The sequence below is a fragment of the Urocitellus parryii genome, chromosome 1 (assembly GCF_045843805.1).
Source record: "Urocitellus parryii isolate mUroPar1 chromosome 1, mUroPar1.hap1, whole genome shotgun sequence".
Classification (NCBI taxonomy): domain Eukaryota; kingdom Metazoa; phylum Chordata; class Mammalia; order Rodentia; family Sciuridae; genus Urocitellus; species Urocitellus parryii.
Window position 1 is genome coordinate 265240404 of NC_135531.1, and position 22914 is coordinate 265263317.

General features: G+C 51.6%; 1 protein-coding gene across 1 annotated transcript; it reads left to right on the forward strand.

Annotated features, from left to right (window-relative positions):
- The first annotated feature begins 3196 nt into the window (after positions 1-3196).
- Rufy4 (RUN and FYVE domain containing 4) lies at positions 3197-21196 on the forward strand. The gene is made up of 11 exons (XM_026390455.2): positions 3197-3242; positions 3371-3477; positions 4006-4131; positions 4403-4509; positions 4816-4959; positions 5343-5412; positions 6938-7570; positions 8522-8628; positions 15522-15668; positions 20424-20534; positions 21094-21196. The coding sequence occupies exons 1-11, from the start codon at positions 3197-3199 to the stop codon at positions 21194-21196; spliced, it is 1701 nt and encodes a 566-aa protein (XP_026246240.2).
- Positions 21197-22914: the final 1718 nt, after the last annotated feature.

Here is a 22914-nt window from a genome sequence, read left to right on the forward strand (position 1 = left end):
CAGATTCCACAGAGGGGCTAGGGTGGAGCTGGCTAGGCCATAGTGACCCCAAATTCCTCCTCCACCTCTTCCCAGGGAAATCCAGAGGCCAGGCCTAGAGGTCTGAACAGAGTCCTCCATCTCTGGCTATTCCCACCCTTGGGTGGGGTTCCCACTTAAAGGCTCTGAGACTTACCCAGGACAGAGAACTGCACAGAGGGAGACCCAGCTGTCCCACCAGCCTCCTCAGTCCTGGCTTAGGTGTCCTGCGGGCTCAGAAGGCCCCTCCCTCCAGTCCAGAGAGCCCAGGTCAGGGAAGACAGCCACCTCTCCCCAATGGGCCAGCTCCAGAGAAATTAACCCTTCCCCTGCCCTCCCCAGCACTCCAGCCCTGCTCCTACTGAGGTGGCTCTGAAACCTCACCTGAGTTATTTGTCCTTCTAAGAGTCAAGTCCCCATCGCCCTCCTCCGAGGGCACAAGAGACTCTGATCCAGGCAGGCTACTTGGCAAGCGCAGACCCGCACTTTCCTGGCTTGGCTCCTTACCTGTGTCAGGTGGCCGAGACTCTGCCTGCCACCCGATCCCCAACGACAGCGACCTTCCCCTACACCCTCCCGCAGCGCCTACCTGAAGCAGCAGTCGCCTCCTGTGCTCGGGGTCCCCGGGCTCCCAGCACTGAGCGGGCGCTGCGGCCGGGGGACTCCCGGGGGGCTGCGGGCCGCAGCGGGGCCCGGGCTCCAGAACCTCGCAGCACACCAGGCTCACGGTGCAGCCCATCCGGCTGGGCGACCGGCGGGCCCGGGACAAGGGCGCCCCGGGAGCCGACCCGCCCCCAGCCCTGGCGACGGCTCGGCCCAGGGCGCCTGCGACGTCGGGAGCAGAGCGGTGACGCCCCCAGCCCGGCCCGCGGGAGTCCGCGCCTTCTCCGCTGCACCGCCTGGAGGCTGGGGACCGCGGGGCCCGGAGAGGGGCGGTGACACCGCGCCCGGACGCAGCCAGTGACTGAGGGAGAGATCCAAGGGCGCAGGGGCTGCAGGGGACTCGAGGAGGGGCGGCGACAGGGTCCTGGACACGGAGGCGGGGGCGGGCTAAGTTGGGAGAGTGAGAAAGAGACCCCCGTGCGTCGAGAGAGGCAGGGAGCAGACACCGGGAGTGAAGGAAGGAGAGACAGAGTCAGGGACGTTGGCGACAGAGATGGGACCCAGAGCCTCTGCATGGATGAGACAGGCAGTGGGGCGGAAGGCAGACTGGACATCTCTGTGTGCTGTATTTACATGTGGTTCCTGGGACTCGGGAAAACAGATCTTGCAGGTCCCTGCTCCTCTGTTCTCCACCCCCAGTACTAGCCCCGGGTGTCCCAGACTAGAAACCAAAGGAAAGACCCCAAGAAGCAGAGCAAGCCAGGGTGGGAGGACCACAGCCCCCTAGGCAGCCCACCTGGCCCTTTGCAGGACCACATAGATTTTACTTCCATTCTTAAGGAGTGGGTACAAGGACTGGGAGGAGGGCACTTATGACAAGCACTCATGGGGAGCCTTCAGTAGGCTGAGGTGGAGAGGAGGAAGGGACAAGGGGGCCCTTGTCCTCTCACTGCCCTCAACTAGAGCCCAGCTCCAAGAAGTGACAGAGCAGAGACCCGTAAAGGGAACAGGCGACCAACGCCTCAGCCTCTTTGTGCCATCTGGTGGTGGAAAGGGAGAAAGACAGGAGCAAGAAGGAGAAGGGACTGGGAAGTTGAACAGCAGGGATGACAGACTCCAGGGGTGAGTTCAAGTTTAGCCCACAAGTGGCCCTACCCCAAGGTGTGCCTAAGGGGAGCCATTATGCTCCAGTGCCCTTGAGCTGCCTCTACCACTTCTCCCTGGCAAGGGCTGGCCCCTCCCCTTCCAGGGTGCTGCCCTGAGCCTGAGTCACTTCCCGAGGCCCTTGGCTAGGAAGTCACCAGCGACAGGCCCAGGCTGCAGAGTCCAGCTGTCCATGCACCACCACCCAGGTCTTCCCAGGTGAGCAGTAGGGAGGGTCCTGGGACCTAGGAGCAGCTGGGTAAAGGGGGTGACTCTAGGAGTCGGCAACAGAGAGACCCTGGAGAGAGGGGAGGATTTAATAGAGGATCTGGGTTGGAAAGTGCTGCCCAGACCCTCAGTTCAACCCCTTGGTGGACAATAGGAAAATTAAGGACCAAGAAAGGTGAGTGGCTTTGCCCAAGGATGCACAGTAAGCAAGTAGCCAGGCCAGGTTGGAGACTCAGGTCTGTAGACTCCCAATGCTGTTCTCCCTGCACCCCATCCCGCTTCCTGCCTCCCCATTTACCTTCAGTTTCTTCTCCACTCTCCTCCACTGTGACCTACTGCTTCGTCACTCCCACCCCACCCCAAACCCCAGCAACCCTGTCTGGGAGGTAGGACCCCCGGGTTTTCTGCTCCTGCCAGGTCTTTGATGTTGGGAATCTCGGATTGAGCCCATCAGCCCTCAGGGGCCATAATGTCCATCTTGGAGTCCCAGAATCCCTTGGGAGAACAGGCCGAGAGGCCCCTGCAAGAAGGCAGCGGGACTAACACCGGGTGCCCTGCTCCTCAGCATCAGCCCCTCCCAGCTGTGGGGACTCGCTCCACCTCTGCCTCCGTCCCCTCAGGGAACACACATTTTCCACTCAGCTGGGGCCCAGGAGAGGATGAGTGTGGGTTTCAAGGATGACAACGCTCTGCCTAGACGGAGGGCTGTCCGTGGGGGAAGGAAGTGACATTCCCCCACAGAGTGTCCACATGATAGGCTCTGCTCACTCAGAGGCTCCTTACATCGTCAGGCTGAGAACACGGGCCTCTGGGCATACAGTTCTAAGTTCAAGTTCTGACTTCATCGGTTAAACCTTTGTGATATTGGAGACTCACCCTCCACCAGGTACAAAATGGAGCTAATAACTTCCTGGGGTTATTGTAGGGATTAAACGCGACAAGGATGTCAAGCAATGAGCGCAGTGTCTAGAACCCAGGGACTGCCCAGTAAGTGGAGCCGTGGCACCATCTTTACACGCTGACCTTCAAGGAAGCTGGGTTATCCCCCACACTAGTTGACTTGCTGTGTGACCCTAGGTGAGTCCTGCTCCCTTTCCAGCTCTGATTCCTCGTTTGTAAAAGGAGAGCTGGGCAGCTGAGCCTAGAAGGTTCTTCCTGGGCTGATCTTCTAAGTCACAGGGAATTGCATCATTTCCAAGTACCCATGGCAGATGACGGGGCCATCCTCAAGGTCACCAGGGACCTGAAAGGTAAGTGTGCCATGAGAGAGTTTCTGAGGCTGAGTTGTAGGGCCAGTGAGGGCTCTCAGAAGCGTCTCCCCCCTCAGAGGCCTCGCTCGCTGATGTCTTCCTGTCTGTGTCTGTCATTCTCCCCACAGCTGCTGTCTCTGCCATCCTCCAGGGCTATGGGGATGGGCAGGGGCCAGTGACAGATGCCAGTGCTGAGTTGCACAGATTCTGCGGCTGCCTGGAGCTGCTGTTGCAGGTGGGACCCTGCCCTCCCCCAGCCCTCTCCCCAGCCCCAGGCCTGGAGCAAGGGTTTACAGATACCAGGGAAGAGCTGCAGCCTCCCTATTTTACTTTGCACTGTCCCATCTCCCTCTATCAGGAAGTTCTCCCTGACATCTAGCCTCATTCCTGGAGCTGTCGTTGCAGCCTGAGAAGGGAGGTAGAGCAAAGCTGGGTAGGATGGGACCAGGAGTCAGACATGCTGGTCTCAAGACTGAAGCTTCAGATGCACAGATGTCCTAGGACTGGCCCTTCATGATGCTGGTTAAAGTCCAAATCATAACTATCACTGAATTTTTTAAGCACTTACTATGTGCTTAAAAAGTCCTTTATTTGACTGACTCTATTTAATCCTCATTTGAACCTTCTGAGGTGATCGATGGCCTTCCTCATGCACACAAAAGCATCCTTCCTACTTCTCTGACTTCATCTTTTGCCTGATACACATCTGCACCCCTAGTCAGGAAGCATTTCTCTACATTCTTTTCCCTTCTCTTGGGCTCAGTTTGACCGGAAAGAGCAAAAGAGCTTCCTGGGCCCTCCGAAGGATTACTGGGACTTCCTCTGCACTGCCCTGCGGCGGCAGCGGGGGGACACGGAGCAGACTCGCTTCATCGACTCGCAGGAGAAGGTATCCAGGGCCAGGCGGGCGGGAAGGCTGACCTCGGAAGCATGATGCGGCTTTGGCACCAGGCTCTTTGCAAGAATGACAGGGGCAAAGGGCACGCAGCCCCATCTGCTGACCACAACCCCCTGTCTTGTGAGCCCTGCCCCCAGCACCCTGCAGCCCCATCTCCTTCCACAGCCTCCAAGTCCCACTATGCCCTTCCTGGTCAGCCACTGTGTCTTCACTCGCTGTGGCCTAATACTGCCCCCTCTCTGGCCCTCTGTGCCCTCCACAGCTGAAGACCCCTCTGGGCAGAGGCCGCGCCTTCATCCGCTTCTGTCTGGCCCATGGACAGCTGGCCGAGTCCCTGCAGCTCTGCCTCCTGAGCCCAGAGCTCATCAGGTGCGGCCACTGGGACATCCCCCCAGGGACACCATCGGAGCCCACTCCCTCCTTCATGAGAGAGCCTCCCTCGCCCCAAGATGACGAAACAAGAGTCAGAAAGGAAAGGCCAGGAAGAATGGAGCAGACGGGATGGCCAGAACCCAGGAGTAGTGAGTGGTAGCATCATGATGGAGTGGCCTCCTGACCCAAGGCCACACCCTCTCTGGAAAAGTCCCATGTGGTGTATAGCACAGGCTGATTCATGGAGTTTGGGGTGGCATAGCACCAGGTCACAGCCAAGGCTGGCGATCACTATTAACACAGGGAATGGTACGGCCCTCGGAGCCCTCTCTTGTGCCCTGAACTCCGGGAAGACATCCTGGACTCTCTCTACATGCTCAATGGGGTGGCCTTTGACCTGGACCTGCAGCGGCCAGACCTGGATGGTGCCTGGCCCATGTTCTCAGAGTGAGTGGGTGCGGCATCGGGTGGAGCCTCTTCCCTGCAGGCTTTCATTGCCCCCTTGCATCCCAAGCAAGCTGGAAGCTGTCGGCCTCCAGCTCCATCCCTGACCTCTGTCTGATTCTCCACTGCCCTGGCCCTCTGTGTGCCCACTGTAATCTCATGCTGTCCCAGGGCCCTGCATAGGGGATACACACTCCAGACCTGCTGGATGGTGGGTAGAGGCTGGGAGGAGGAGTGGTCAGCGGTGTTGGTGGATGGATGGAGAGCATGATAAAGTGGGAGGGGGGTAGATGACAGGGCGGTTGGAAAGATGGGACCTCCTCCATCTGAGGACCAAGCCCACCTCTGGAGTGGGGCCCAGGGTCCCCGTCCTCTTTCACTTTCAGGTCCCGCTGCTCCAATTCCAGCTGGACCCAGAGAAGAAGACCCAGAAAGACCAAAGATTCCCCAAAGGTGGTGCTTCTGTTCCTGCCTTCACTGACTGCCTCTTGCGCATCTGGCCGGGACCCCCAGACTGAATGGTAGCTGGCCTTCCCTCTGTGTACAGAGGGGACCAACAGGAGAGAGAGAGGAGCCAGTGTGTGGGCCAGGGGACCCACTGGGAGCACAGGGGAGGAGAAGGCTGCTGTTCTTGGAGTGATGGGGATACTGCAGGGGGGGGGAGGGAGCACCAACGCCATCTGCAGGAGCTCCTGGGGCCCAGGGAGGAGGAGGTGCTGGGAAGAAGCTTGCAGGAACAGAGCAGGGAGACAACCTTTGTTGGCCATTCTCGTTGGTCTACTTCAAGGTCACATTCACCCAGTTGAGTTCAGGGAGTGACTAGAAAGCCAAACTGCCTGGCACAGAGCCAAGCCCCACCCCTTACTAACCACAGCCCTTGGGCAAGTTACCTGCCTGCCTTGTAGGGTCACAGCAAGGATGGATTGAGACACCCACGTGCAGCACAGAGCAAGGTCCTGGCTCGCCTCACCACGGGCAGCTTGTGGTCATTATCGTTTTTGTTTCCATCTTTCCACAAGCACATTTGGCATCCCCACCAGCCTCCAGGCACCAGATTCAGATACCAGGAGGACTCTGTGTCTAACCTTAAAGGGTTCAAGGTCTTGTGCAGGGAGATGGATCCTAAAGAAGCACATGCAATACATGTTAAGCGTGTGGTCACCTTCTGCATCTGGGTTTCACATCTCTGGTGTCAGCTAACTGCAGATAGAAAATACTTAGGAAAAATGATCGCTTCTGTGCCTAATACTTATAGACTTTTTTTTCCCCTTGTCCCAATTCCCTAAACCATACAGCACACCAGCTATTCACTAGCATTGACATCATTCGAGGTTTTATAATTTAGAGATTATCTGAAGTATATGAGACGATTGCATGGCTTATATGCAGTTGCTATGCCATTTTATATACAGGATTGAGCACCCATGCATTTGGGTTCCCATGTGGGGTCCTGAAACAGATACTCCTGGAAACCGAGGGACAACTATAACGACACAGATATGGACAAAGGAAGATGGGAGTACAGAGAGGGCTTCTTGAGAGATGTCACTCAGCTGGGTGTCAGTCAATTTGAGATTTTACCACAATTCTATAGAACATCTATTATTATTCCCATTTTGAAATGTGAAAGCTGAAACACAGAGTGAAGTTCAGGAGGAAAGTTTAAAGGAGAGGGGTGGGAGGAACTTAGGGGGAACAAGATCACCGTTGAAGACCCAGGTGAGGGAGGGAGACGGACACAGGCTGGAGGTGGGGAGGAAGGGGCAGGAAGACACCCTGCTGTGCTCCCTCCACATCAAAGCTGGGCTCTCCGATCACCTGGCTTGTTGCTGAAATTATTTCTGTTCTGATCAAATTCACTGTGGAAGGGCCTGGGAATCTGTATATTTAGCAAGCCCTTTGGATTGGGACTGCGACCTCTTCAGTGCACCAGGTGAGTGAATTGATGATGAGATGACGGCTTTGGGGGGCTTCTTTACAGATCTTAGCAGCATTGGGAGGCCCCAAAGGAGTCCAGCTGGAGAAGCCACTCACCACTCAAGCCAGCTGTCTACAAGATGCCCCCAGAGGAGGCCAACCGGCTGGACTTCCCAGGTCTCAGCAATACAGGCATGTTCCCTCCTGTCTGGAAAAGCAGCTAAAAGATTCCAGGAGCCTGGGTTTCCTCCAGGAGCAGGAGGAGCTTCAGCCAGACCTGGAGGAAGGAGCTCCGCGGCCCACCAAGAAATTTCTAGAGAAGCCAAGAGCCAGCATGATGCCAAAGAAGGCGGGGGCCAAGGAGGCTCAGACGGAGGTGACAGGGATGGCAGCTGGAGGCACAGGGATTCTGCCAGGTGCAGAGGTTCAGAGAACAAAAGGGGTCCATGGAGAAGAAACAGAGTGGGGTCCCACTCAGAGGTTGCTGGTCTTCGGCCCCAGAGTGAAGACGGAGGGAGCCCTAGCAGGGAGCAGGCTGGGGTGGGAGGAGCCTAACATTCTGGGGGAGTTCTGGGTCCCCCAGGACCCCGGAACAAAGGAAGGCCCCACCACAGAAGAGCCACAAGAACAAAAAGGAGTGACTGGTATGACCAGTGGGGAGGACCAAGCAGAGGAGCCCTTGCAGGACACAGTCAAGGTGAGAACTGTTGGCCTCCAGCCCTTTTTATTTTATTGAGACAGGGTCTTACTAGGTTGCTTAGGGACTTGCTAAGTTGCTGACGCTGGTTTTGAACTTGCAATGCTCCTGCCTCAGCCTCTAGAGCCACTGGGATTACAGCATGTGCCACTGCGCCTGGCTGTCCTTCCTTCTAACCTGACCTACAGATGGGGTCCCCAGTGGTAACACAGGAGCACTCCAGCCCCCAAATAATTTTCTTTCCTTCCTTCTTTCTTTCTTTCTTTTTTTTTTTTTTTTTTTGCAGGGGTCGGGTATCAGGGATTGAACTCAGGGGCACACGACCCCTGAGCCACATCCCAGCCCTATTTTGTATTGTATCTAGAGACAGGGTCTCACTGTTTTCCTGAGCACCCTGTCATTGCTGAGGCTGGCTTTGAACTCAAAGTCCTCCTGCCTCAGCCTCCAAAGCTGCTGGGATTACAGGCATGTGCCACCGTGCCCGGCCCACAGATCAATTTTCGTTGGCCTGCCCAGGATTATTATTTGGGGATGCCTCTTGGAAGCTCCCACCTTTCCCTACTGCCCCACACTGCCCCACTCTCTTCCTCCATACTCTGCCTAGCCCTGTCAGCATTTGAGTTCGAGACCCCCTCCGACAGTTCTCAGGGGCAGTCACTTGTTCTCAAGTTGGGTCTCCCTCCCTCACCATGGCAGGTACCTTCCTACTGCTGCAGACCCCACTCTTGTAAATACTTGTCCCGGCGGTCACCTAAGATTGCCACCGTGCCCTCCCTCAGCCTCCTCCCTAGCCAGAGCCTTCTAGGTCCTTGAGCTCCATCCTCCAGTGAAGGAGGAAACACTGCATGGTCCCCAGTCCTGCCCTCCCCTCAACAGCATGGCCTGGGGCCTCATGGGGAAGTTCATCAGGCCGGCTCCTTCAGCTTCCCCCTCCCCCCTTCCATCCCCCAGAACCTCAGACTTGGGCTTCAGAAGGCTGAAGAGCAGACCCAGCGCCAGGAGCAGCTACTGAAGGCACAGGAGGGGGAGCTGCAGGCCCTTCAGGAGCAGCTCAGCAGGTAACCGTGGCAACCGCGGGAGGCGGGGCTCCATGTCCTCCATCAGCACCTCCACGCACCAGCCCTGTGCGGGTTCACGTTGGGAAGCTTGTCCAGTGCGTTGCTCTTCATCACCAGGCCTTCCCACCCTCCCTCCCTCACCAACCTCCCAGTAGCCCAGGAGGGTCCTTCCATCCTGCCCTCCATCCCTCCCACCTCACTCCTGTCTCCTGTCGCTGCGTCTCCTGGGCCCCTGCCTCTGTCTCTCCCCCTCTGTCTTTTCAATCTCCTCTGCCCCCCACCCAATCATCCCCGCCACGATCTCTTTCTGTCTCCATTTGTCTCTCAATCTCTTGTTCTCTGTTACATGATCTTTTACCCTCCTGATAATCATAACCCTAGCTCTCGTTTTCCAAGCATTTCTTACATCCCAGGCTCGGTTGTAGGCACTTCCTCATAGCAACTTTCTGAAAATAAGTTCTATAAGAATTCCTGTTTTGTAAATGATTAAACTGAGGCTCCAAGGTGCGGTGCGATATAACTCACCCAGCATCAACTAGTTAGCAGAGGAGCTGAGATGGAAACCCTGCATGGGGTTCCCCAACCATGGGCTTAAACACTGCTTCCCAGCCGAGTGCTTGAGTGCATCCATCTCTAGGAATCCACAGGAGATTGGTTCCAGACTCCCCATGGATATCAAACTCCATGGATGCTCAAATCCCCTAGAGGGTAGAGGGTTTTTTTTCCCTTTCTCTTTTTCTTTTTGCAGTACTGGGAATCACATGTAGCGCTTCACACATGCTAGGCAGGTGCTCTACCACTGAGCTGTGTCCCCACTCTTCAAGTCCCTTATATAAAATGGCAAAATGGTCTGCATAGAACCTGTGCACATCTTCCTACATACTTAAACCATCTCTACGTCACTTATAATACCTAATGCAACGTGACTGCTAGGTAAGTAGCAGTTAAACTATTTCTACATCATTTAAGAAACAATGATAAGAAAAAGACTGTATGTGTCCAATGCCGACTCTTTTTTTTTTTTTTCCAAAATATCTTTGTTCCCTGGTTGGTTGACTCCACAGATATGGAGTGCGATTGTCCTTCAGCCTCTCCATGTCTGCCCGATTATCCGGCCCCTCCATCTTCCCATCATCACCTTGAACTCAAGTCCGTTGCAACCCTTCCCCCTCAGGCTCCCCATGACTCAGTTTCTCTTTCATGATTGCTTCAGTCAGTTTTTTTGCTACTGCAACTAAAAACAATTGTCGGTGAGGAAGAGTTCATGGGGGCTCACAGTTTCAGAGGTCTCAATCCATAGACAGCAGGCTCCATTCTCGGGGCGTGAGGTGAGACAGGACATCATGGCAAGAGTGGCAGAGGGAAGCGGCTCCCATGATGATCAGGAAGCAGAGAGAGACTCCACTCGCCAGATACAAATAGATATCCCAAAGCCACGTCCCCAATTCCCACCTCCTCCAACCACATCTCACCTGCCTCCAGTTACCACTCAATTAATCCCATCAGGGATTAATTCACTGATTGAGTTAAAGCTCTAGTAACCTTCTTGCATTGTTTCACGAATAAGCTTTTTTGTTCTCTGTTACATGATCTTTTACCCTCCTGATAATCATAACCATAGCTCTTATTTTCCAAGCATTTCTTACATCCCGGGCTCGGTTGTAGGCACTTCATGTTATGATTTGTATGTGAGGGACACCTCACATACAAATCATAACAAGAATTGTGTGTATGTGTGTGTGCGCTTGCGCATGTATTGCTGGGGATCGAACCCAGGGTCTCACACATGCTAGGCAATTTCTCTACCACGGAGCTACATTCTCAGCCCCTTTGAAGTTTGGTTTTGAGACAGAGTTTTGCTAAATTGCTGAGCCTGGCCTTAAACTTGGGATCCTCCTGCCTCAGCCTTCTAAGTAGCTAGGATTACAGACGTGTGCAACCACAGCCAGCTCCTACTTTATGTTTTAAAAATATGTCCACCTTGCAAAGACCCTCCTGGATGTGACTCAGACTCTTTGTGTCTCTCTCCCTGGTCTCCATTTGTCTCAGCCCGCCTGCCCGCCTCTGTCTCTCTTCCATGTGGCTCACACCTGCCCTGGGCCAGGGCACCAGTCCAACCTCCTGTAGAGTCCCAGTCGCTGTGATTCAGACTGAATCACTGGGAAATCTATAGACTGTCTGCTTAACAGCAAGAGACAGGCCCAGGAGCCCAGAAACCTCCCCCCAGGGTTCCTCCCACCACATACTCAGCTGAGCCCGCTGCCTTTGTCAGCAAATATTCCAATGATTCAAGCCCTAAGTGAATGTAGGAGCCGTGGCCACCCAAGAATCCTTTGTAGGATTGAGAAAGCTGGAAGAAGCAGCTGGGTGGCTCCAGGGAGCTCAGGCTCCCTGTGACTAGGGGCCCTGACATGAGCTTGGTGCCTGCGTTCAGTCATTCCACAAACGCTCGAGACCCACTCGAGCCAGGCCTGTTGTGGTACAGGAATCACTTCCGTGGGCAGAACACAAATGGCGGCCTTCCTGGAGCTTCCACCCAGAGAGAGAGGCAGGCCGTGAACCTGATAAGAAGCACAGCGCAGGGAACACGACTGATGTCAACTCTCAGGAGGAAAATAAGGCAGGGAAAGGGAATCAGGTGTGTCAGTGCGAAGCTTTAAATAAGGTGGTGTGGACAGGGAGGGCCTCTCTGAAAGGTGGTGTTTGCATAAAGACCTGAAGAAAGGAAAAAGTGACACATTCAGGTCTAGGGTAGGCGGACGCCAGGGCATCCTCTGATGTATCCAGGCAGAGGATATTGCAAGAGCGAAAGCCTTGAGGTGGGAGAGTGCACAGCGGGTGCTGGGAACATCACAGAGGCTGTTCTGGCCCAGTGGGGCGAAGAGGGGAGGGGATGAAGGACAAGGTCCAGTGGGCAAGGGAGTCAAGTTGGGGAAAGCCTGGTAGGTCATCAAAATGTCCTTGGCTTCGACTCAGAGTAAGTCGGAAGCCATTGAGAGTTCAGAGTAAAAGAGTGACGGGATCTAACTTTTTTCTTTTTCATGTCAAATTGAGTTTATATGCTTTTTCAAATGTTTAGCAATTCGATGGTTTTTAATATATTCACAGAATTGTGCAACCATCAACACGATTTTAGAATATTTTTATCACCCCTAAAAGAAACCCAGTGCTCAATAGCAGTCACTTCCCAAACTACTTTCTTTTTTTAAATATTTTTTTAGTTGTAGATAGACACAATATCTTTATTTATTTATTTTTATGTAGTGCTGAGGAGGGAACCCAGTGCCTCATGCATTCAAGGCATGTGCTCTACCACTGAGCTACAACCCCAGCCCTACAAACTACTTTCTTCCTCTATAGATTTGCCTATTCCAGACTGCTGTGTGTTCTATTTTATTTATTATTATCTTAATTATTATTATTTTGCACTGGGCATTGAACCCATAGGTGCTTAACCACTGAGCCACATCACCAGCCCTTTTTTATTTTTTTTTTTAATTTAGAGACAGAGTCTCACTGAATTGCTTAAGGCCTTGCTAAGTTGCTGAGGCTGGCTTTGAACTCCCGATCCTCCTGCATCAGTCTCCCAAACGACTGGGATTACAGGTGTGTGCCACCAAGCTGGCTGCCATATGTTTTAAAAGGTCCCATGGAGCTGGACCGTGGGTGAGCAGGGCTGGGCACAGATAGACCTCCAGGAAGCTTCTGTCCCCCACAAGGGAGAATGGAGGTGCCCAACTGGGGCTGGGGCGGCAGGGGAGATGCAACTGCTGCCTTCTGGATACGTTTTGAAGCAGGACTTCCTGAGGGACTGGCTGGGGGGATGCTGAGAGAAAGATGGATGTCAAGAATGGCTGAGTTTTTTGACCCAAGGGACTGGAAAGCCAGAGTCGTCATTAACCCAAGTGGGGCAGGCTGTGGCAGTGCAGGTGGTGGGAAACGCTTGGGAGCTTCCCTGTAAACAGGTAAAGTTGGGGACACCTGTCAGACAGCCACATGTGGCCGTTGGGCAAGAAGCTGGGTGTGGAGTTCCAGAGAGAAGCGGGGCTAGAGATGTCAGAGCTGGGAAGAACAGATGGTAATAGCAGCTCCAGAGCCTAGAAGAGGACCTGCCGCCCGAGCCCCAAAGTCCAGAAAACCAAGGACAGAGCTCACTGCCCAGCACAGGCATGGTGGGCATCAAGCTGGGGATGGGGTCTCACCAGCAGCCAGCGGAAAGGCCACAGAGCCCATTTAGTCCATCAACTGTATTTATTGTGCCTCTCTGGCGTTGAGCAGGTGTCAGCCTGTGTCTTTTAGAAAGACCTGGAGAGACTGGCAGGAAACTAACAGAAATACAGCATCAGGCAATAACAGATGATGGAGAGAAAAATAAAGCCAGAGAGGAAGGTAATGGAAGACAGGGCTGTCACTCAGATTTGGGGTTCAGGAAGCCATCTCCAAAGAGGTGACGTCTGAGCACAAACCCCAGCCATGAGAGACTGTACTGCACCCACACCCACACCCAGGGTGCTATGGGCGGGGGAGAAGAGATCCAGAGGTCTAGAAGATGTGCCCAGAGCAGAGAGAAGGGCGGGTGGTGGCCAGGAGCCTGGAAGAGCCAGGTGACACTCTGGGATTATGAGACCCTGGAATTATTCCCGGAGGATTTTGAGTGGGTGCAATTAAAAGGACAGACTGAGGGGGGCGGGGCTGAGCCCAGGCTAGACACACAGGCAGCCACTGCAGACCCCCCAGGCAGCCCCAGGACCCACCAGCAGCTGGGAAAGTGCACTTGGATCTGAGATATGTGGCTTCCCACACTTCGTGGCTTTGAGGCTGTGGCCCTGGGACAGTGGCCTCCCCTCCAGGGTTGCCGGACCCTGATTGGCAAAAGGAGGCAGTGGGGTCTCTAACGTTCCTCCTTCCAGCTCAGGGCTCTAGGGGGCCATCTTTCCAAGCTGTGTGGTTCCCGCTGCCCTCTGTGTAAAACCTCCAGGCCACAGAGATTAGGACAGGCACACACCAGGAGAGGGGGTTCAGGGGGGCATCTCCCTCCACCCTCAGGTGGCAGCTCTGAGCTCCCTTGAGACCTGTCAGGGGTATAAGGAGCCACCCCTCCCTCACCTGCTGTCCACTGCACTGGTGTCAGGCCCTAGTGATGAGGGCCCTGTGTGGACGAGAGTGTGGGAGGCAAAAAGAGTTTGGAGCCGGACAGGCCTGTGTGCAGATTCCTACTCCCTCCGCTTATCAAGCCGTGTGGCTCTGGACAAGTGTCACTCCCTTTCTGAGGTTCTAATTTCCCGTCATAAACTCGAGATCATATTACTTTTCTCATCACATGATGAAAAGTAAATGAAACAATGCTATACAACAGTAAGAGGGTGACTGGCCTATAGTAGGTGCTCAAGAAACTTTCATTCCTTCCGTGTCCCCTCCTGCACAGCCCTCCTTGGCTTCTGACAACACTGGCCTTCTTTCAGTTCCTCAAACAAGCCGAGCTCTTCCAGCTTGCAGACCTTTGCACAAGCCTGTCTCTGGCTCCTGAAGGCCAAGTTCTCCTCTGTTAGGTCCACTTCGATGTCTGTGTCTGAGACGCCTTCCCCCAGACCCTGTCTGGTCTCTGCCTCGGTCCCTCCTTGATCTCCGTCATACACTGATCAGTGGGTTTAACGATTTAATTGATTTATTGGTCCACCACTTGTTTAACTGTTCCACGGGACCCTGGGCCCTGCTCCACTCCTGGCACCTAAAATAATCACTGGCACACACTAGGTGCCGCATGAGTTTTCTCTCCCACCCCAAAGATACGCACCACCGTGGGCGCATAGGACCTGGGATCACTTAGCCTGTAAACTGGCTCAGGAAAATTCAAGTCAGCAGCTAAGAAACGAGGAAGCTGAAGTCAAGAGTGTTGTTAAAAGTCCCAAGGTGACCTTCAGCAGGCCTGAGCAGCAGAACCCCACTTCAGTCTGCAGTGACTGGCCTTGGTGGAATCTCAGTGGCTACCTAGTGTCAGTTTGATTTCAGGCCCACCCACACAGCACCCTAAATGGCCATGTTTCAAAAATTAATGGCTCTGTTTTTGGTCAAACCTCTTCCCCTCCAACATGCTGAAGCCCAGGGGAACCTACACACATGTGCCCACCCAGAGACATCCAGAGAGCGTGAGACCCTCCCCAGCATCTACCCACCATCAGGACACCCTCCAGACGGAGCCAGGGAGAAAGGGATGGGACTTTTTAATGTCCAAGTCAGTAGACTTCTTGGAATGTTCTAGAAAACCACTAAAGACAAAAGGAAAAGACAAGAATAGAGCTGAGACAGTTCCAAGCCCAAAATTGAAACAGAAATTTAGGAAAGCCATATTTTTACTATTATTTTTTAAATTGGAAAAAAAAAAGTGACATAACTTTAAAATAACTTTTCAAAGCAAAAAAATCACCCCAAAGCCTACACTGGTCCCCCGCTCCTTACATGATTGTTTCCAGCTGGACACAGTCCATCCTGCCTGTGTTCCCAGGCACACACCTTGCCTCAGAAGGTTGCCATGCTGTGAACACACCTTTCAGGAAAACTTCACTTTTAAATGGAGATATTTTAAAGGAAAAGGAATAAGGGGGGAATGGAAATGTTGGCAAGTGGCCCCTGAAGGAACGCAGCTAGCCCGTCTTTTCATTTCTCTAAATGATCGCTGAAGAGTAGCCTACAGGTGTCAGACCTCACACGGGCTCAGCTCAGTGTTGGTGAGTACGTGTGCGTGTGTTGTGCACCGTGCACACCCACACCCATGGACTTCGGTTGCCACCAGCTCCCTCCCCGCAGGGGGCTCCCTGGCAGCCAGAGGCCCAGCCCGGCTCAGTGGCAGAGGCTGAGCCTTCTCCCTCAGGACTCGGTCTTCCTTCTGTGCACAGATGTCAGGAGGAGAGAGCCCGGCTGCAGGCAGAGCTGGAGCAGAAGCACCAGGAGGCTGAGAGGAGGGGCGCCCTGCACGAGGAGGAGCTCGGAGGGCAGCGGGACCTGGTCCAGGCCATGAAGATGAGGGTGCTGGAACTGATTCAGTAAGGACGGGCAGGAGGGAGGGGCTGGGGTGCCGAAGGAGGAAAGGTAAGGGGTGTGGAGAGTGGACAGGAAAACTATCCCAACCACAGCTCTCAAGCAGGATTCTAGAGATCCCACAGTGCTATCTTTATATCCCTGGATGTTCCTTTACAGATGAGGAGACTGAAGGTCAGAGGGGCTGACTTGGTCACCAAAGACAGCATATAGGTTTTACAGAGTCCCCTGAAAATGAGGCCTCCCCTGCCTCCACATACACACCCCTACTGCAATTAGGAGAAGAGAGGGGAACTCATGGGTTGAGAAGGAATTAGGGGAGGGAGGAAAAGAAACACTGGGATTAACCAAATAGTCACATGTCCCACACCTGCCTGCCCACAGGTCTTCCTCAGACCCCTGGGCCCGTGGGCCTGACTCCAGTCAGCCATTCTAGGTTCCAGAGGCCAGGGTCACCAGGTCCATTCCGACCACTGTGCTCTCAGAGAGTGGGGGTGGGGCTGTGAAGCACCGCTTCCACCTTTGAGTCCAATAAGGAGATAATTCACACATGTGTTATCCTTTGGTGTAGTTGAGGGGACAGGAGACTCAGGTTGGGCTCAGGTTCCATTAAAATTAGAAGGTTGTTGGGAGGTCACCCAGAATGGAATTCTCTTGTGGAAACTCCAAATATTAAAGCTGAGAAAGACAGATCAACTTGGAAGGCACAGACAAATGATTTAAGGAAGAGTTCCTCCAAGGTGTCTATTGGGCAAGAGGAAGGGAGATAGAAAAGGTTAACAACCTCTTACCTCACCAAAGAGCTTAAGATAGGGCGGGGGTTGTGGCTCAGAGGTAGGGCGCTCACCTAGCACGTGTGAGGCCCTGGGTTCGATCCTCAGCACCACATATAAATAAATAAAATAAAGGTATTGTGTTCAACTACAACTAAAAAAATAAATATTAAAAAAGAGTTTAAGGTAGCTAACAAGAAAAAAACACGTACATGAGATTGCTGAGAAAAAAGTAGAAGATTAAATGGAAGATGAAAAGAAGGAAAAAACACTCTGCGGAGCTAGGATGTATATTAAGATTAGGGTTAGAATTCATCTCTAAGCATCTTTGTAGCAGGATCAAAAAGGAAAAGACAAGGAGAGAATTGCCTAACACTCACTATCCGTTCAAAGGAAATATACTAGATATATACACTGATATATATTACATGGACTAGTTTTTTCTGATATTAAAGACATTAATCAGGTGTATTCAGGGAACTCCAATCTATATAATACAAGCTTCTGGCAGAAGCTTTATGGAAGACAGGACTCTGTTCTCCATCCTGAGAGCTCACCATAATGAGTGTAAGAGAATAAACCTTACAATAGAGAAAAGGAGCTGGACTGACCAAAGGGGAGAGATTCCAGCTCATTTCCAAAAGCTGGGAAATGGATGGCTAAGTGGATGCTGTGTGAAGCCCCAGGTAGCCCTCGAAGACCTGGAGATCCCCGGACCCCGTGGTGAAGGAAGAGGAGGGGATAAAGTCATTAGTGAGAGGAGTGTACGTCCCCCCTCCTCTGCCTGCCTCCCCCCCCCCCGCCCCCACAGAATACCCAGCAGCAAATAATCGACAGGTCCTCTCTAAAGAAATTTAGGTGTCCCAAGTAGAAGACCAGATTGTAGTGGCATTTGGGAGTCTAGTACACTAGGTAACTCCCTGCCAAGTGCCCTTGAAAGGGAAGCCACCTGTCATTCAGCCCTGTCCAATACCTGGAGCACCAATCCGCTTCTGTTGCCTCTTTCTCAAACATAAATGACAACCCAGGCTTTGAGGAGAGTCTAGAACACAAAAGGGAGAGAGGAAAATCAACAAACCAAGGGCAAAGTGTCTCCCCTAAAACAAGGTGCTGTGAAAGAGACATGTTCTCGGAAATTAAAAATATGGTTGCTAAATACCTCTTAATATTCACTAAAAGAATCGAAAGAGAAAAATGAGGCAGTCTCTCAGAAAGAATGGAAAGCCCAGAAAGTTGGAATTCATGGGAGAATTAGAGACATAAAGAATCAGTCTAACAGTTCCAATATCCTCACCCACATACAGAAGTTCCTAAAAAGGAGAGTAAAAACAATGGACAGTGTCAAATAAAATTTGACAAAGGTGAAAATGTGAATTTCCAGGCTCTCACAGACATAGATCTTCAGATGTAAAGATTTCCCTGAAAGATCAGCACAAGAAATGAAAAACAAAACGTAAAACAAACTAAACCTACACTTAGATACAATCGTGAGAAATTTCAGTCAAACAAAGATAAAGAAAATATTTCCAAACTGTTTGGAGGAAACCACAAGTCACATATAAAAGAAGTAGAACCCAATGCAGGCCAAGAGTCCATGACATAATACTTCAAGTTCTAAGAAAAGCTGACTTTTGCCCTAGAATTCCAGGCCTAGCCAAACCTTGAATTAAATGGGGAAGGAATTGGAGAAAGACATTTATCAGACAGAAAGGTCTTAGAAAATTCACCTCCCACACAGCCTTTCATAGGAAGTTAGTTGAGGATGTGCTCCAGGAAAACAAGGAAGTAAGCAAAGAAAGGAGAAGATGTGGAATTCAGGGAACAAAAGTTCTAGCCTAGGAGAAAAGGAAAGGAAATTCCCAAGAAGACAAGTGGGCAGCAAGTTCAGGGAGCTCTCTAGATTGTAAGAGAGGAATCTAGAAGAAGGTCTCTGGGGAAGAGAAGCAAACGTGTATTTGCTATGGTAGAGAATTGTTGGGAGGGCACTATAGGTAAAAGGCAATTCATGCAAAGAATAAAGAAAGGCAGTTAAAAACTCTGAGAAAAATAAGTCTTTCAAGAATGGAAATATGAGGGAGCTGGGTACAGTTGGCACATGCCTGTAATCCCAGCAGCTCGGGAAGCTGAGACAGTAGGATCTTGAGTTCAAAGCCAGCCTCAGCAATGGCGAGGTGTTAAGCAACTCAGTGAGACCCTGTCTCTAAATAAAACACAAAATAGGGCTGGGGATGTGGCTCAGTGGTTGGGTGCCCCTGAGTTCAATCTCTGAGACAGAAGGACCACATGTTCAAGGCCAGCCTGGACAACTTAGAGAGATTCTATTTCAAAATAAAAATAGAAAGGGATGAGATATATCTCAGTGGTAGGGTGCTTGCTTAGCATTCACAAGGCCCTGGATCCAATCCCCAATGCTGAATGAATGAATGAATGAATGAGTTAATTAATTAATTATAGAACACAACTTATAAATGATAGAACACAACTTATAAATTATAGAATACAATTCTTTGGGACATAATATGTATATATATATATATTGTCTAATAATGTAAACACAATTCATTAACTTTTTTTCAACCTTAGAATCAAATTAAAGACAAAGCATAGGAGGCAATTATAGAAACATGAATGCTATCACCTTAACAACATTAAGTATAGAGGATAATCCAATAAAGGTTCTGTGGAGACAAAATGTTTGATATTTGTGTTGACTCCGTGGTAGCCACAGATCACATGTTGAGATGGGGCACCTGAAATATTGATCCGGTGCAACACAGGAAAGAAGGTTTTCATTTTATTTAATTTTAGCTCAGTTGGACACATGTGGCAAGTGGCTACCATATTGTATGTTTCAGGAATAGAAGACAAGTTAGGAGGAGAAGGAAGGAGAAGAGATGAGGGAAGGGGAAAGGGCAACATCATATTACTGAACGGGAGTCATAGATAGAATGAGAAAAAAATATGTGAGTACATTCTGGAAACTTCTAATGGTAACCAACAGAGGAACCAAAAATAGGGATATAACTCCATTGGAGGAAGGAAGAGAAACTGGCCAGGATGGTAATAAATAAGCTAAATGCTCTGCTGTCAAGGGAAGGGCCCCAGAGCAACTATTCTCTACTGAAGGAGGGAGATATGGAAGTTAATACCAAAAAGAAAAAAAATAAATCTGCAAGAATGAGTTTCAACTGAAAACAGAAAGGAGGGGGAGGTGCCAGTGTCTTTTAATATGTGCCCTCTGTGCTATTTGAGTTTTAAAATGTGTATATGTATTATTTTGACAAAATTTTAAAACAACTGATATTTCTAAATATCCTTTAAAAAAAAACAAAACAGTGAAGATAGTTTTGCAAGGGCAGACACGGATAAATATATGCCAGTTTGTTTCAAGTGCCAAATAAAAGGTGAAGTGGGCCTTAAGTGCTGTAGGCACCTGGAGCCAGGACCACAGGGGCTTCTGTGACCAAGGGGTGCACTGGGAGGTGAAGAGATTATAGATCTGGGTCACGTTCTGCTGGGAGCCGGGAGCTGGGTGTCACCATCCAGATTCTCCAAGAATGAACTCACCCAGCTCTGGTGTGTCTCACTCCTGTTCATTTTTCTCTCTCTCCTCCCGTCTCTGTCTCTATCACCATTTGTCTCCGTGTGTGCCTGCGTCTGTGTTCTCTGTCTTTCTCTCCCTCTACATTTGTGTCTCTCTCCTTCTCTGTGCGTCTGTCCCCTCTCCAACTCTCCAACGTCCTTTCTCTCTCTGAATGTCTCCCATCATCCACTTCCCTCCTCATTTCTGTCTCCCTGCCCCTTGTCCCCATCTCACTTTGTCTTTCTGTGTACCTGGGTACACCTGCCTCTGTCACCCTCTCCATCCCCCTCTTCCTCCTTCTCTGCCTCCATGTTCCTCTTTCTGCCCCTCTCTGTCCCTCCATCCGGGTCATCTCCTCCTTCCTGTCTCTGCCTCTGCCTCCGCCCTGTCCCCCCGTCTGTCAGTGAGAAGGACCGCCAGTGGCAGAGGCTGCAGCAGCTCTCCTCTGTGGCTCCCGCCGTCTGCGTTGGCTGCGGCAAGGTCTTCAGCAGGCTGTCCCGGCGGTATCCCTGCAGGTACCAGGAAGGACACAGACTCTTTCCTTTGGGACAGTCTACTTTCCACCAGCCCACAGTCCCCTCTGCACCCTAGGGAGAGAAGGAACAAAGGAATTGGGCATTTATAAAAGGCCACTTACACCTGGCCACTCGTTCACCCCACCTGGCCTCGGACACTAAGCTGTCATGATCAAGAACATGGGGAAGGGGCCAGAGAGGGAATGGGTCCTGGGTGACAGGGTTGTATCATCTTCAAAGGACAGACCATGGGCTCCTCATCTGGGAGAAGGGTTCCTGCCCGGAGCGAGCTGCTCTCCTTACCTTCCTCAGATGTCCTCTGCCTTCACTATGGCAAGACCAGCAGAGCAAGAGGGGGACATGAGCCATCTGGAGAATCTGCCACTTGGAGTTGAGGGTCCAGGGAGGTCAGGCATCAGAATTCCCTTTAGGAAAGGGGAGACTTCTGAGACAGACCAAGGGCCATCCTGCTGGGAGATGAAAAGCCCCGGCACAAACCCCTGTGCTTCCTCGGCCAGCTGCAGCGTCCACCCCAGGTTGCCCCGTCTCTGCTCCCCAGGCTCTGCGGAGGCCTGGTATGTCATGCCTGCTCTGCGGATTACAAGAAGAAGGAGCGCTGCTGCCCACTGTGTGCCCAGGGAGGAGAAGCCCAGGTCACCTGAAAGAGCAACCCAGGATCAGCCACCCCACACCTACAATCCCACCCCAGTCCTCTCCCTTCCCTGCTTCTTCCAAGTCCTCTGGTCTGTTGGGCCTCATGTTCTAGAAGCTGGTGAGCAAAGCAACAGCACCCCAGTGTAGGGACAGCGGCAGCCAGGGTGACAGTCTGAAGACATTTCTAGCCCTGCGTGTCCCACATGGATGAGCAGAGTAGCACATGCCCCTGGCTCTCAGGGCTTTGCCACTAATGTGAGGGAGGTGGCCTACAGCCTGTCTGCAAAGTCCTTCAAGGCACAGAAAATCCATGGCCATACTTAGAAGCCCAGGCCCTGATGGTTCCCCGGCACCTCCCTCCTCACCCAGCTGCGCTGCCCACCCCATGCACCAGGAGTGAAGCTTGCGCAGATGCCGCTTCTTCAGTAGCTTCTGGTCTAATCTGCTTCACGGATCTGTGTTGGATTCCTTTTTGTTTTAACTTTAACAGATTTATTGAGGTGCTACTGACATATAATAAACATGATGGAATTTTTGCATTTTGATACATCTGAGAAACTGTCACCACAGTCACTTCCATGTCCATCAGCCCCAAGGTTTGCTCACACCCTTTCATGATCGCTGTCCCCCTCCAAGCCCAGACCACCACCAGCCCTGCTTCCTGTCACCTCAGATTAATATGTGTTTTCTAGAATGCTATATAAATGAAACCATACACTCTTTCCTCTTCCTTGTCTGCATTCCTTCATTCACCTTCATTATTTTGAGATTCATCCAGGTTCTTGCAAATATCAATAGTTCTTTTCTATTATATTCTATTCGGCCAAATGGATATGCCTCAATTTGTTTATGCGCTCACCTGTTGCTTCATGCTGGAGTGGTTTCCAACTTGGGACTATTACAAATAAGCTTCCTCTAAGCAGCTGTGCAGGCATGCAGCTCTCTGTCACTTGCTGTCAACAGTATGGAGACTTGATGGGCCCCTAGCTAATAGTGCCTGGAAGGAGGGACTGAGTGCCGCAGTCCGGCTGCAGCAAAATAACCGGAGGGTGACGAGGAACTTGTGTAGATTGATACAGCAGGAGTGGGAGCCATTTATTGTAGGACAGGAGGGGTATATACACATTCCACACAGCTTATCTTAATTAACATAAACTAGATACAGCAGTCAACCAATAAGAAATCTCCACACTTAATGGCTCGCTGGTAAGATCATTTCCCCTGTACTATCCAAGAAGTCTTATGCAATGGGTATGTCATTCACTAATTGTGGCGTTTCTGAGAACACTGTTTCAGAAGCGTGGGCCCCACCTTATGACAAGGCCATCAGCTGCGCTTCCCTGGTTCTAGGGCACACTGAGTGCCCCAGACAGGTGTCCATGCTGTCCCCATCTGCTCTGCCTTACATAGCCTCTGCAGTCATTGTGCAATTCTGTGGCTCTGACCAGAGCCTGTGGATGGCCTCTCGGGGTCACCAGAGTTGCATCCTGTTGCCTTCATATGGAGCAAGAATTTTGCAACAGCAGTTTCTGCCCTGGAGAGCTAGTGAGAACTTCTCTTTGACAAACGCTGTAACAAGGTGTCCGAGGTTAGTAGGAGCTCCAAGAGCAGTCAAGGTAACAGAATCACCCTAAAGCGGAGCAGTTCCTTCTGGAGAACTGACTGACCCACACAAATTTGGCAGAAAAACAAAAGTTTGTATTAGCAGGAATTCCAGCACACAGAA